General features: G+C 60.5%; 8 protein-coding genes across 8 annotated transcripts; 4 read left to right on the top strand and 4 right to left on the bottom strand.

The window, feature by feature from the left end:
• Positions 1-120: 120 nt before the first annotated feature.
• RHTO_06503 (uncharacterized protein) lies at positions 121-1384 on the top strand (the record flags this gene model as incomplete). The annotated part of the gene is made up of 7 exons (XM_016420164.1): positions 121-164; positions 245-272; positions 345-553; positions 629-654; positions 718-885; positions 949-1208; positions 1292-1384. 7 exons carry the CDS (start codon positions 121-123, stop codon positions 1382-1384), a joined length of 828 nt encoding a protein of 275 aa, XP_016269397.1.
• Positions 1385-1633: 249 nt separating this feature from the next.
• On the bottom strand, positions 1634-2578 carry RHTO_06502 (uncharacterized protein; the record flags this gene model as incomplete). The annotated part of the gene is made up of 6 exons (XM_016420163.1): positions 1634-1834; positions 1912-1922; positions 1981-1993; positions 2057-2256; positions 2312-2320; positions 2512-2578. The coding sequence occupies 6 exons, from the start codon at positions 2576-2578 to the stop codon at positions 1634-1636; spliced, it is 501 nt and encodes a 166-aa protein (XP_016269396.1).
• A 270-nt stretch (positions 2579-2848) lies between these two features.
• RHTO_06501 (uncharacterized protein) lies at positions 2849-3896 on the bottom strand (the record flags this gene model as incomplete). Its single annotated transcript, XM_016420162.1, has 7 exons — positions 2849-3052; positions 3113-3183; positions 3243-3251; positions 3315-3336; positions 3400-3533; positions 3589-3672; positions 3812-3896. The coding sequence occupies 7 exons, from the start codon at positions 3894-3896 to the stop codon at positions 2849-2851; spliced, it is 609 nt and encodes a 202-aa protein (XP_016269395.1).
• Positions 3897-4157: 261 nt separating this feature from the next.
• Positions 4158-5315, bottom strand: RHTO_06500 (uncharacterized protein; the record flags this gene model as incomplete). The annotated part of the gene is made up of 9 exons (XM_016420161.1): positions 4158-4352; positions 4426-4493; positions 4546-4554; positions 4626-4647; positions 4711-4913; positions 4997-5017; positions 5079-5162; positions 5218-5226; positions 5285-5315. The coding sequence occupies 9 exons, from the start codon at positions 5313-5315 to the stop codon at positions 4158-4160; spliced, it is 642 nt and encodes a 213-aa protein (XP_016269394.1).
• Positions 5316-5752: 437 nt separating this feature from the next.
• Positions 5753-6828, bottom strand: RHTO_06499 (sorting nexin-3; the record flags this gene model as incomplete). Its single annotated transcript, XM_016420160.1, has 5 exons — positions 5753-5815; positions 5898-5982; positions 6117-6256; positions 6333-6376; positions 6435-6828. 5 exons carry the CDS (start codon positions 6826-6828, stop codon positions 5753-5755), a joined length of 726 nt encoding a protein of 241 aa, XP_016269393.1.
• A 966-nt stretch (positions 6829-7794) lies between these two features.
• Positions 7795-9032, top strand: RHTO_06498 (uncharacterized protein; the record flags this gene model as incomplete). Its single annotated transcript, XM_016420159.1, has 9 exons — positions 7795-7870; positions 7931-7939; positions 7997-8083; positions 8153-8173; positions 8236-8396; positions 8459-8480; positions 8543-8551; positions 8613-8650; positions 8715-9032. The coding sequence occupies 9 exons, from the start codon at positions 7795-7797 to the stop codon at positions 9030-9032; spliced, it is 741 nt and encodes a 246-aa protein (XP_016269392.1).
• A 961-nt stretch (positions 9033-9993) lies between these two features.
• RHTO_06497 (uncharacterized protein) lies at positions 9994-11215 on the top strand (the record flags this gene model as incomplete). The annotated part of the gene is made up of 7 exons (XM_016420158.1): positions 9994-10054; positions 10116-10124; positions 10186-10281; positions 10336-10356; positions 10797-10834; positions 10898-10997; positions 11112-11215. 7 exons carry the CDS (start codon positions 9994-9996, stop codon positions 11213-11215), a joined length of 429 nt encoding a protein of 142 aa, XP_016269391.1.
• A 908-nt stretch (positions 11216-12123) lies between these two features.
• RHTO_06496 (uncharacterized protein) lies at positions 12124-13332 on the top strand (the record flags this gene model as incomplete). Its single annotated transcript, XM_016420157.1, has 8 exons — positions 12124-12232; positions 12296-12304; positions 12366-12461; positions 12523-12543; positions 12602-12820; positions 12907-12915; positions 12981-13018; positions 13075-13332. The coding sequence occupies 8 exons, from the start codon at positions 12124-12126 to the stop codon at positions 13330-13332; spliced, it is 759 nt and encodes a 252-aa protein (XP_016269390.1).
• Between the last annotated feature and the right edge of the window lie 40 nt (positions 13333-13372).

Raw genomic sequence — 13372 nt, 5'->3', positions numbered from 1 at the left:
GTCTCTTCCTCGCAGATTCTCATCAGCTCCACGCTCGTTCACCTCGACACTCGCTTGTACTGCCTCTCCAGTCCGCTCAACTCCTCCTTCGGCCTTTCAAATTATCTTTGACTGCCGACCATGGTCAACTTCTGTGCTGGGACTGGGATTCTCTTCTCCTTCGCGTGAGTGCAAGCCATCGGCGGAGAAATCGAGTGCGCGAGACGAGATGGGATGGGAATGCTGACGTACGCTTGACGCACAGTGCGACTATTCTTCTCGTCTTTGTCCACGTGAGTTGCGGGGCTGCTGAACGCTGAACCGCCATATGCGCTCGCTGACTTCGCCTCCTCCTTCCTTCGCAGATCACTCAAATTACCCCGAGCCTGATCCCTCGCCACCTCCGCATCGTCGCTATCGACACCTCAGGCCTCTCGACTGCCTTCGCCGCAGCAGCCAAAACCTCCGGCGTCTCTATCGCGACTGGCAACTTCTCCGACATCTACAACACGCAGCCGGTTGGACAGGGCTACTTTGTCAAGGGCCAGAATGAGAGCAGGCACGATGGCTTGAGGTGCGCCCGTGCGCTCGTAATCTTGCCCGACGGACAGTGATTGAATTTCCGGTTGTTCTCGCTTGCGCTCCGCAGGAAGACGTACGAGTGGGGCCTGTGGAGTGCGTACCCGCTTTCCGTATCTACCTGAGACGTCCAGCTGACGATTGCGCCGCTTCGCGCAGGCTACTGCTCGACCAACGGCAACATCGGCTCGCCTCGCTCGTACTGTATCGACCGCAGCATCAACGAGCGCTTCGAGCCGGCGCAGGTCTTGATGGAGGATATTCCGACGCGGTACTCGGACTTGCTGCAGAAGGTCCTCCCGAGCAACGTCTTCACCGCCGACAACTGTGCGTTCGCCTGTCCCTCCTCCCGCTTCTTGCTTGCTGTGAGCTAACGCTTGCCGCACGAAGACCTTGGCTCGTACACCGAAGGTGCATCCTATGTCATCCTCGCCGGCTCGCTCGCGACCGCCCTCGCCGCCCTCATCGGCCTCTTCGCCCGCCGCGGCGCTTTCATCCTCGCGTGCCTCCTAAGCATAGTCGGCTTCCTCGGTCTCGCAGTCGGCGCCGTCATCTACCAGGTCATCTACACGCGCGCGCAGGACGCGATCAACCAGGCGACCACGTCGGGCGTTGATCTCGGCATCACGCTCGAGTACGGTAACGCTCTTGTAAGTCATTCGTCCTTGCCCCCTCACTCTGCGGTGGTGTCCCGTCGACTCGAAACTGATTTGATGTCTGCACTCGCTCGCAGTGGATCCTCTGGGCGGCAACCGGCCTCATGCTCCTCGCTATCGTTCCTTACGCCGTCGCATGCTGCACCGGCCGTCACGACAGGGCCTACTAGCGCCCGTTCTCTTGCCGGATTCGCCGTCGCTGGCAACCGCCGACCACACCGTCCACCCGCAAATCTTCAATTCTACGACACTCGTTCCTTTCCCCCTTCTCCCGTTCGATAGCCTGTATCGCTCTCCCCATGCGCGCCTCTCACACCACGCCGCTGTACCGTCTCGCCAAGTCTCGTATTCGACACCTCGCAACCTCTGTAGCGCCTACAGCATCGTAATCCACAACAGCCTTCTCCGTCTCGAGCCTGCTACGCCCCATAAATTCTCGCGCGCCTGTAGCTTCCTTCGTCCGCTACCGAACTGGGCTTGGCGAGCTCATGAATACCTTGCTCGCGCAGAGCTGTTTGAAGCCGCCCCTCAAGGTCCTCGTACCGCTTCTCCCCCAAGCCCTTCTTGATCTTGGCCAATACTTCTCTTTCGATGTTGGCGATGGCGTGGTAGAGTGTTTCCTGGAGGATCATATGGTGAGCGTTGCGTAGGTCGCAAAGAGGCGAGGGAAGAGCGGAGAGAACCGCCTTTGCCTCACAGCTGCTTTATCTGCAGGTTGCGAGCCCGGTCAAGCGTGCTGCGCCAGTTCAAACGGCGTTCGACTCACACTGCTCACGCGCCTGGGAAACGAAGCTGTCAGCACGGAGGTGAAGCCACAGAGGCCGCGGACAGATCGAGCGCACCTCCCATGTATACGCTTCAAGTTTCTCGAAGCGCATCCCGATAACCCTAGCGGTGGGCACGGCGATGTCTGCGTGCTTCGGCCAGATGCTCCTCACCACCGCATCCCTGCGATATCCCTCCGTAACGCCGCGACGCTTCAGTTCCCGCTCAACCAGCGCAAGACCCCAGTCCGAGTCGTCTTCCAGCACGAGGTGGTTCTCTGCTAGGGATCCAGGACGTCAGCGCCTCGGGCACACAACAGACGAGGAGCTTACGGTTATACGCTGCGGGAACGAGATTAGCAAAGCGTCGATGCGAGAGGAAGTGGCACAAAGGACCGGCCGTTGCGCCAGAGAGTCTGCGCTAGCTTGCCGAGACGCTGCAAAGCCGCCTGAAGCTTGGGAGTCACTGTAGCAGGTTGCAGGAGAGAAGGAAAGGCGATTGGGCAGACGAAGCGGGCCAGCGTGACACGGACGTTCCGCGGAAGAGGGGGCAACGAGGGACTTGCCGGGAGCGAGTGCGGCGAGCCCAAGTTCAAGCATATCATGCGTATAAGTCGGGCCGGAAACGAGGAGCAGGCTTGTACCAGCGGCAGATTGGCAAGATCGCAGTCAAACGAGGAGCGTACCCAATCCTTCGCGTCCCGAATCTTGTAGCTCCTGGCGACAAGTCGGCGAGCTTGCCCGCTGTCTTGTGGTGTAGCTGTAGTCGATCGCTGCCCGCCGGCGCGTTGATAGTGCTGGCCGGAGGAACAGCGGACGAAGCTACTCAAGTTTGCGAAGGTCAGCCTGGCTTTCGATTTCCTCCTCAGCCTACAGCCCGTAGATCCTCGCACGCCTGTAGCTTCCCTCTGCGCCGCCAGCAGACCTTCTCCTCAATGAATAGCTTGCTGCTCCGATCGGAAGCCTGTCGAGCCCGCGCTCGAGTCGCTTGTACCGCTCGTCGCCGACTAGCTCCTCGAGTTCGATGAAGAAGTCACGCAGCAACTGGTCAACCAGCCACTCGCGTGCAGAGAACTGCGAGCAGATGCAGGGTGAGTGCGAGAGGGGGGAGAGCCTGCTCGGAAGGAAGCGCACGAGAGTGTAGTAAGCCCATTCGCGGACACCTTTCTCGTTTCCTGAAGGTGCTGCGTGGTACGCCTTGGTCGCTGCATGACAAGACTTGATGAGAGGTACCACTAGAATTGGCGAGACGAGCGAGGCGCACCCTCATTAACTGCCGGAGGAAGAGTTGGTGTCAGCGCGGTCCGCCAGACCGAGAGAGCCATACGTAGCTCACGCATCTCAGTGAGGCTATCAAACTATACACGGCCCTGCGCCATCGTTAGCGGGCGCGGACTCTGGGGCAGGCGAAACCACTTCACCTTCTTTACAACCTCGCCAGCCAAAGACTCGATCTGCAGCCGGTGCGTCTGCGCCTCACCCCTGCGAAACGCATCCGGGTATTCGCGCCGACGGAGAGCATCAATTTGCTGTTCCGCCGCCCGCGCTGTACGAGCTGCGAGAATGGGACGATTCAGCGTGAACATACCAGCGACGAGGGGCCCACGCACTTTTGTCTGTCGCGAGCTCGGCGAGGCGCAGTGTACTGAGCGCAAGGCCTGAGCCGCCATCGAGCTTGAGGAGTGTCGAGAGCACTGTGGAGCGTGAGGGGGCGTGAGCAAGTCGCGAGGAGGCCAGGTGAAGGACCGGAGAGGGACAGACGGCGTCTGGCTGCGAGCGAGAGGGCTTCGTAAGCGGGGAAGAGGTGAAAAGCTAGAATTGCGTCGTACATACCGTCAAGCACGATGTGCTTTGCCAGTGGAGCCTCTTCAAGCTTTTGCGCCAGGTCAGACGGGAGTTTCGGCAGCTCGAAAGCCATAGTCGGACAAACGAGCACAGGGTATGAGCGAAAGGGAATGGAGAAGGAGGGGAAGGGGAAGAGCGAGGACAAGCGTGACGGAGAATCCGCGGACCTCCTCCCCCGGTCCGCGCCTCCTGCTTCCACCGCGTCGCAGGTCTTGCAAATGACCGGACATTGCGACGAGACGAGACACTCATAGCCCTCGCTGCCCGACCTCGAGCTCGAACTGGAAGAGGATCGTGTAAACCGTCGACGAGATGCGTCTTCCTTACTCCGCGCCTACACCCCGTAAATCATCCTCCGCCTGTATCCTCCGCGAGCCTGAACCGCATACTTAGCGAGAGCGTGCGCGGCATGCGAGCCGTCCGTTCCAAGAACGGGACGCAGGTAGGCGACTTCTCCCTCCGGGAGAGAGCGCTCCAGCTGGTGAAAGAAAGCCAGCTCGAGCTCAGACAGCCACTTGCGCACACGCTCCTGCACCAGAGTCGGAAGAAGCGTCAGCACCTTGAAGGGAGAGAGGAAGGGATGGAAAAAGCAAGGAACGCACGTAAGCTGCCACAACTGCCTGGAGTTTTTGGTGAGCGCGCCCTTGAGCTTCTTCGAGGTCGCCGGTAGCTGTGGTGCAGTCGTGAGCAAACCGCGCATGAAGTCAGACGAGAGGACTTACCGAAGATCACTGCGCTCGCCGACCGGACGAACGGCGGAGACTGTCAGCTCGCTCTCGTCAGAGAAGAGGCGGGGACGGACCATCTTCCTGCGCCCTCATCGACTGGCAAAAGTACAAGTGAGTCAGGTCAACGACCGAGCGTTGCCAGATGAAAGGAAAGCGCACCAGCTCGAAGAACCGACGGATCTCTTCCGCCAGCGTCTGCACTCTCGTCCGTCCGCTTCCTCCGAGGACGACCGAGCCGACGGCGGAGCGATAGTGCTCGGTGCGAAAAGCGAGAGCCTCGCTAAGGTTGCGTCTGACCTGCTCAAGCTCGCCGCGCAGCGTGTCCTTGGTCTCCAAGCGGTCCTTCCATGGCGTGTGAGTCGCTGCACGGTGCGCAACCGATTGCACAAACCAGGCAGCAACGTTAACACACGGTGCGGAAGCGGAAGACATGAACGAAGCTGACCGAGCTTGAGCTGGATGTTGGCTGCTCGCAGACGAGGTCAACTCGGCTTCTGCTCCGGAAGCGTCTGTTCGAGCGTACGCACCCTGTTCCTTCTGCAGCTCGACTATCCTCCAGGTCACGAGAGCGAGACCGGACGCCTTGTCGAGCTTGAAGATGTTGGTCAAGACTGTGCGCGGAAGAGGTCAGCCTGCAGCAGAGAAGGGGAGGATGGCACGACCGACTGCGGTGGGCTGCGCGAGGGCTAGTGACGGTCAGTGAAGAGTAAGGCGCGAAGGAGTACGAGGAGACTCGCCTTGATCGGCTCGTTCGAGACACTCATCGCGCTCGAATTGGTTCAGGCTGCTCACAGCGGAGTGGGGTAGCTGAGGGAGTGACGAAGCCATCACAGCACGACGTAGCGAAGGTTGCTAGAGGAGAGAAAGAGAGCGAAAGTCGCTCAGAACTGGGCGGCTCCGTCTGCGAAGTCCGCGGATTCACCGTTAAGCTCGTAAGACAAAGGGCGGCGTCGGCGGCTCAGTCTCGTGAAGGTGATGTGTAGAAGAGCAGGAGAAGAGTCTGTAGCTTCGCAGGCGGGTTCGGCGAGAAAGACGGAAGTTGTCTGCGCGCAGCTTTGGCTCGAGCGGCGATGCGAGCAGCCTTCTCCGGGTGCACCGGGGTGCGAGCGGAAACGGAAGTTGCAGAGACGGGTGGTACAGTCGGAAAAGGCGGGGACGTGACATGGCGGACGAACGAGTCGGGCGAGGAGGATGGGCGCGATCAGTAGTTGGCGGGGTTCCAGCTCGGGTCCTGCAAGAAAGCGCAGAGGACTTTTGAGCCTGTCTGTTGAGGAAGAGGAGAGTCAGCGCGTGTTACGGATCGTGCGATCTAGCGAAGAGAGGAGGAGCGTGTGCTCGGAACGCACCTGAAGTAGCGGGTGGCCCGCGACAATCTGCAAGAACCGCTCGAGACCTTCCCGGCGCTGCTCGATGACCTCGTCGGAGAAGCGACTGCAGAAAGCGGAAGAAGCGAGTCAGCTTTCAAGACTTCGGCATCGTCGCCCCCTCGCCTTATGCTTCCGGCTTGGCCGGGCGGTGTGTTGCGATTGGAGCGCTCGGCAAGCTCGAGAGAGAACTTGACGCACCTCCCGCTGAATACCTTGCCCGGCAATGGCGGAATGTTGACTCGCTGCGACTCGCGCTCGAGGATGTCGCGGAACGCCTCAAAATCCGAGTATCGTCGGCGGACGGACGAGTAGCGGACGCGGAAGGCGGGAATATTCGTCTGTGAGGGAAGCGCTGGGACAGTCAGCAGTCGTCGCTCGAAGACTGAGCGCAGACTATCGAAAAGCGCGGCTCACTCGGCAGATGATCTCGTAGTCGGTGAACATCTTGCGGCCGAACTCTGCAGTAGGTGGAAAGTAAGCTCGCGCTTGATCGAGGAGACAGAGGCTAGTGCGCACCCTGCGTCCTCGGATCGCGGACTTCGATCTCGAGCGTGTTCTCCGGCGCCGAGTACATCTCCTCGAGTGTCTGTCCCCGCGGATCTCCCTGCGCCGGCTCCTTCCCTTTCGCTCCAGCAGCACTGCTACTGGCCTGCACCGTCGCAGGGTTCACCCTCCCTCGCTCAGACGGCGGGACATACGATCCTCCGCCGAAAGCCTGGTTCAGGGCTGATCGAGGCTGGTCGGTGACGTAAGGCGAGGACGACGCGAGCGGATCAGAGGTCGAAGAGAAAGCGGAGAAGGAGGCTGGGAGCGGGAGGCGGGCAAAGGGAGAGTGGCCGGAGGAGGGAGCAATGAGGCCGGGAATGGATGGGTGAGTCGGGTCTTCTGCCTGCGCTGGTCGGGTCGCCATGTCTGTCTGCATGTCTGAGCGTCAGTCACATCTGTCTGGCTCGTCTCGCAGGCGCGCGAGAGACGAGACGGGACCAGGTGGGGGGGCGGCTGATGGAGGGTGTGGACGGCTGCGAGGAGCGTCGGGTCGTGTCGAGGTGAAATGTTGCGCACCGTTGAGGTCTTAGAGAACTGTGCCACTCGTCAGGATGGCCTCGCACGACGTGATTCTGCCGTTCTCTCGAGGTTGACGACGAGGTGCCGATGAAGAAGAGTAGGGGCGAGGGCGGTTGGGGTGAAGCGTTGGCGGGTGTGAACGGTCGTATTGGCCCAGTCCAAGCAGCAAGAAGGGCTCAGGAGCGGACAGCGGCGAGTGGTGTCAGGACAACCTGGTCCTCCCCTCCCTCTCCCTCTCCCCCTTCACCTCGAATGACACACAGCTATAGACGGCGGCCTGACATCTCTCCAGTTGCCCAATGGCTTGTCTTCGACACTTGGATCGCGCTGCCGCCTCCCCATACGCCATTTTCTTGGTACACACGCCTCTCCTCGCCTCCTTCTACGAAACTCGGTGCGCTAGGCCGTTTCGCCGCGCCAGGATCATGCTCCAACACACGGGCTACGCCTGTGCTCCTCGATTCACATGGGCGTGAAGCTCACACCCCCTCTCTCACTCCAACTCCTGCTCGCGCCGACACCTGCTTCCAAGCCGGCCGCGCTTCTCGCCACAGCTACTGCCTATCTGCCGCTAACGAAGCGGATCAGGAAGCGTGGCGCACCCTTCGAGCGTGACGAGCGGCGTTGAGCGGCGTCCTTCGACGACCTGGTCCGCGGATTCTCCGATCGTGCCGTGTCCACTCTCGCTCGAGAAGCTCTCCTTGAGCTCTCCTTCCGCTGGATATCCAAGAGCTCATCCTCAGCCGGACGTCGGAGCCCAACTCTCCTTCCTCTACCGAATTCACCGACCGCTTCTACCCCTGCGCGCTTCATGCCCTCGTCTCCCGCCACATCCAAGGTCGAGGTCCAGGAGCACTTGAAGCGATGGCGCCTTGATGCTGCGCGAGGTGCGTCTCCCTTCTAGCAGCCATCCTGGTCGCAATGTCTGACAATCCCTGTCCTCGCAGTCCAAAAGCGTGCGCCGCTCTTCTCTATCTCTAAGGCGTCCTGGGCTGACGAGTGTATTTGCACAGTGTGGGACCGGATCGGTCGTGCAGGTCCAGGAGCGGGCGAGGTCGTCGAGATCCTCGACTGGGTTGCGGAGAAGCAGGTTGAACTCAGTGAGCGAGACTTCTCGTCAGTGTTACCCTAGGGCTTTCATCGTCCTGACGCAGGTCACTCCCATACAGCTCGCGAGAAGGATGCGTTGGGTGCGCTCGACCAGCCGGTACCGCGCAGGATCGTAGGCACTGACAATACTTGTCCTCTTCAGCACACCCTCAGAAGGAGCTGACCAGGGAGGAGCGTCTCGCGATTGCGACGCATATAGAACACTATCGCGACACGCTGGAGCGTTACGAAGACGAGCTGGACGAGTATCCACATGATGTGCGCGATACGGTTGAGCGTGCATACGAGGAAGCGAGGGATCTCGTGAGTCGTTACATCTTCTGAGCGTATCCTCATCCTAATCCTGACGATGTCTTGCTTCGCAGGTGGAAGACCTCGTTGAATTGCGTGCGTTTTCCGCGCTCGCTTCGCCTCATCTGACCGTGTGCTGACCCTGGACAGCGGTGCAGGGGAAGACTGTGCGGACATCTCCAGCTCTGGAGCTTCACCTAAGCAACGGTACTGACTCTTGCCGCGCAGGCGAAGAACACGAGCTCAAGAACAGCGCGAGAGAGATCGTGAGTTGCTGGTCGATATCAGCAGTCCCTGCAAGCGTAGGAGGGCTGACAACCACTTTACCAGACTGCAGAGCTCCATCGCCTGAACCAACATGCCGAGCAGATCCGCTCCATGCTCGTCCTGGACGTCCAGATGTCACAAGCGAGCGACCCGTCCGATCGCGAAGCTTTGCCATCGCACCGCCAGATCTCGCCGCCTCACCGCCCGCGACGCATCATTCGACCTCCCGAGGGCCGCGAAGCCCGCCGAGCGGCGTACCTTGCCCGGAAGAACGAACGATCAGGGCTCGCGCAAGTTTCGTACCCGGAGAACGCCCTCGCCAAGTCTCACAGCCGGTTGGGGTACAGGCAGATGCGGAGGTATTTCAACTTTGGGTATTGAGGTAGAGGAGCCGTTTAGCGAGGGCGAGTCTGGTGGAAGAAGCAGTTCAATCGCGGCTGATCTCGCTGGGTCGACTGAGAGAAGGGCGTTCTCCGACTTCGAGCGTGCACTCCTGGAACACAGTCCGTTGAGAAGATAGTCCTCTTGTATCGGCGAGCGACAAGCGCAAAAGCAGCAAGACTAGTGAAGAAAAGGCGGAGTCAGCGAGGTGAGGAAGCAGCAGCCGTTGAAGGCCTCCGAGGAGCCACAGGACAGCGCAGCGTTGCGGCAGAAGCAAGTGCTCAAGTCCAGGAATGGGATCTGCGCCGCCCGTCGAGCCGTCCAGCTTTGCGAGTCGTCCTGGCGTGAGGAGGAAGGGCGTCCAGCCCGCGATCCCGCTGCCCCTGACGCGTACAGCCGCGGATCGTTCAGAAAAGCGTCTTCGCAAGACCTGCGAGTCGCTACAGCGCGTCCAGCAACGTGACTCGGGCTGATGAACGAGTCGGGGGAGTCCCGACTGATGAGGACGGAGGACGACGGGGACGAACGGTCGGCGGTTGTGGGTTGGTACGAGTATCGCTGAGCGTCTCAAGCGCATTTTTAGTCTGTCACATTCGGCCCACGAGCGAGAGCACCGGTGTGGTCTGGTCCAACCCTTCCCCCTCCTCGTCTCCCTCCCTCCTCTCGCCTGTGATACGCTTGTAGCTGCATTGAGGCTTTCCTCGTGACCTGCACGCTGTCAATGCTTCACGCTCCCGAATACGCTTCAGCGGACTCTTGCCGCCTTGCTCCCTTCGACCGACTCCTCAACGTCCGCGGACTCGCCGACGCCGAGCTGTCTCGCTGCGACCTGCCTCGCTCCTCCCCTCTCTCTCTGTTACGTACTTGGCTCGCACCGGTCAAGCGATTGTGCTTTGCTTGCTCGTTGCCCGCGTCTGTGCTGCACACTCCTTCCCACCGCTTTCGTCTTTTACCTCCTCCCATGTCCGCCCGTCACAATGCTCGCGCTCGCACGAAGCGCGATGACGAGCTAGTATCCAATTGTGAGTTCCCCGTCTCATTACCAAGTCAGTCCGTTATCGCTGATGCGCTTCTTCCCGGCAGACATCCGTCGTTCGTCCCCTTTCCTGCGCCCGTCGCTCTCAAGATCGCCTTCCTCACATGCTTCATACAGTCTGGGGAGACGCCGTCGACTATGGCAAAAAGCATCAAGACGCGAAGGCGATCGTGCGCCTCCTCGACAAGATTCGGAGCAAGAGCATAGCGATCGGTGCGCCTCGAGTCTCCCCGTTGCACGACTGGTACTGATACAACGACTTTGCAGAAGAAGCAAGAGAACGTGACCGTGCGTGCCTCCAGCTTGCTGGTAACGTAGAAGAGCGGTTGAAGGGGAGCTTTGCTCGGTTCTTTCCCGGCAACAGCAGGATCGATTCGCGTAGACGAGTTACGTCGCGACGAAGACCGGCTGAAGAACCAGCTCAGGAGGATGAGTAGCACCGAGGACGAGCACGCGAAGAATCTCTGCGAGGCTGCGGAGCAAGCGGTGAGCAATTTCGCCCATGGCAGCTTGCGGCGTTGTTGACCTGATGCGTTCCCTGACGTACAGAGAGAAGCAATTCTCAGGCAGTGTTTGTTTTCAAGCTCTCGGATTGCCTGAGTGGAAGCCGCTGACGGACTTTGTATTGTCGCTGCGGTCCGGGTGCTCAGATCACGCATGTGAGTCTTCGGCCTGCGGTCGGCCTGTATTCAGCTCGTTGCTCACCAGGGACTGCCTCACACGCTCAGATCTAAAGGAAGACGAAGACGAGGAAGCGGAGGAACTGGTGCGTGATCGGCGAAATCCTTGCCATCACTTCCTGATTGACCGGCTGGCTTGCGCTCCGCAGGGTGCTAGGCTCGACGATGCAGACGAGGTCGTCGACGGCCTCAAGGAGGGCATGGAGGGCAACTTACCGCCAGAGGAGACTGCACAAGCCTCTCAGGCGAGTTCGTCGTTGACAAAGAAACGCAAGCGAGGAGCAGATCGCCGGCCGCGCAACACAGCTTACAAGGCACGTGTAGCGGGAGAGCGAGGCTCGCTGCTTCGCCACGCCCAGTCAGCCGCCTCCCTCTCGTCCGCCTCGGGCGCAGAAAACGCCCTCGCCAAGTCGCACACCCGGCTTGGGTACCGCCAGACGCTGCGTTACTTTGGTGTCGGGTACTAGATTCCCCTTTCCGCATTCACTCCCGCTGCAGAACCCTGTTTAGCCTGCGATCCTGATCCTCGAGTCGCTTCGGACGGCGAGGAAGTGAGTAGGTGCAAGCCCGAGGGCCTAGGAAGTCCTGCGAGTTGTGCAGCAAGCCGTAGTGTCTCTGTGCTAGCGCGATGAGTCGGAATGCGAGCTGGACAGAGCGAAAAAGCGAGCGCCGAGTGGAGCGGAAGAGGCCGAGAGACGGTAGCAGCCAGGCCCTGAAGCGCCAATCTGAGTAGCGCGGGGGCTCCATAGGCGTCACTTGGGGGAGTTCGAGCAGGTCAGCATCTGCTTGAGCCGTATAAGCCGAAGGTCGGAAGGAGGAGAAGAGCGAGAGCCGCCCAGCCGGATCCATCACAGCTGCGATGGCACAGTCGCCCGCTGCTGACTGCAATCCCATTGTGCGGCGTCGGCTTCAACGGACCCTCCTCTGCGAGTGCTGCCGCGGTGTTGCTGGACCTCCTCGAGTTGCGAGCTGATGAAGCGGTGTTGCGGCGGAAGGAGGGCGTGCGGGTGCTTGGTCGAGCCGACGGGGCATGCAAAGAGGCTATCGCGAGCCATCGCGTCCCACAGGACTCGCAGAGGCGCGGTCGCGGCGAGACGTTACCCGCCGACCCGCGACCTTGCCTCTCTCCCTCGTCCCAATCACCAACCGTCGGCTCACGTTGCTCGCCGGCTTCTTAACGAACAAAGGACCTCTCTCAGTGCCCCGTAAATCACCGCTATGGCCTGTACAGCGACCGTTCGTCTCGCCGCCCTCTTCTGCCTCCGCGGATTCTCCGCAACGGCGTCCGTCACTCAGCATCCCCGAGCATCGCTTCCTGCTCATCTACCTGCTCTTCTGCTTGGCCGCTGCACCTCGCCGCCGCTTTCCCCGCCCTATGCCGCCCTCCAGCACTTACAGCTCGTCCGCCAGTTCCTCGCCTCCTCCCGCCCACCACGATGACGACGAAGAGGTGAAGGAGAAATTTGAGAAGGATATTAAGCAGTGTGCGTATTGTCCAGGCCGCCTCGTCGTGATCACGCTGACCCCTTGGCCGTCCTCGCTGCCAGACCTCGACCGTCCGTCCATTCCTTACTTGCTTTTGCGCATGGCGTCTCTCACTCACCTTGCTCTGGCCAGTATGGGATCGCATCCGTGACCTTGTTCAGAAAACGCCAAAGCTCAAAGGCTTGCTCGAGCTACTGACTCAACTGCACGAGGCCGGTCTGGACGCCGGTACGCCTCCTCCCCCTTCACTTGTACTCCTGCGGAGCTAACAAAACGCCTGACAATGTAGTGAGCGCTGAAGAGGAACGTGGTGCGTCACAAACGCGAAGCAGCGCAAGCTCTCGCTCAGCGGGCTCTCTACGCTACAGACGCTTTGAAAGAAGAAGGAGGCGACGAGTACCTCCGCGCGGAGGAGGAAGCCGACGAGATCGACAAGCGCTTGAGACACCTGAGCAAGCGAGTGCACGAAGAGTACACAGACCCAGTCGCTCAACGCGTTGTGGCTTTGTGGGACGAAGCGGATGATCTGGTGCGCCAGTTCTCCGTGCTCCCGCCCGTTCTGATGCCGACGCCATCAAACCTCTGTAGTATGGCGCACTTAGCGATACAGGCAAGTTCAGCTCGACCGACTCGTCCGGCGGACCGGCTCGCTGACCTTCTTCTCGTCCATCAGTCAACGACAGTGCGTTTGGCTGGGTGTCAAAGGCAGGCACCCTTCTGCTCACCCATACCTCTTTGTGTCCGTAGTGTTTCACGCCAAGCGACCGGCGCTGGAAGCCTACCTGGTACGCCTCTCGCGTACCTTCGCTTCAAGCAGACTTCCTGACCCTGTTTCACACAGTCCGCTGCCCTCGAAGACGCAGACGAACACGTCGACAACATCAAGATCAAGGAACTCCGCATCGGCAAGAAGGGCGCGCCCGCGCCGTACAAGCGCAAGCGCAACCCGGACGTCTCGCACGAGGAGGAGCACGTTCGCGAGGCCAAGCGGAGGGGGACGCTGCTGAAGCACGTAGAGCACGCGCCACACACCTTGAGCAAGATGCGGCGAGGGCTTGGGTACCGGCAGGCGTTGCGGTACTTCGGTGTTGGGTATTAGGGGTCGAGTGTGCTGCAATCTCAGCTGCGGGCGATTGAGA

This window comes from Rhodotorula toruloides, assembly GCF_000320785.1.
Source record: "Rhodotorula toruloides NP11 unplaced genomic scaffold Scaffold42, whole genome shotgun sequence".
In the NCBI taxonomy this organism is placed as follows: Eukaryota; Fungi; Basidiomycota; class Microbotryomycetes; order Sporidiobolales; family Sporidiobolaceae; genus Rhodotorula; species Rhodotorula toruloides.
This window is presented reverse-complemented; position numbering and strand designations above follow the sequence as displayed.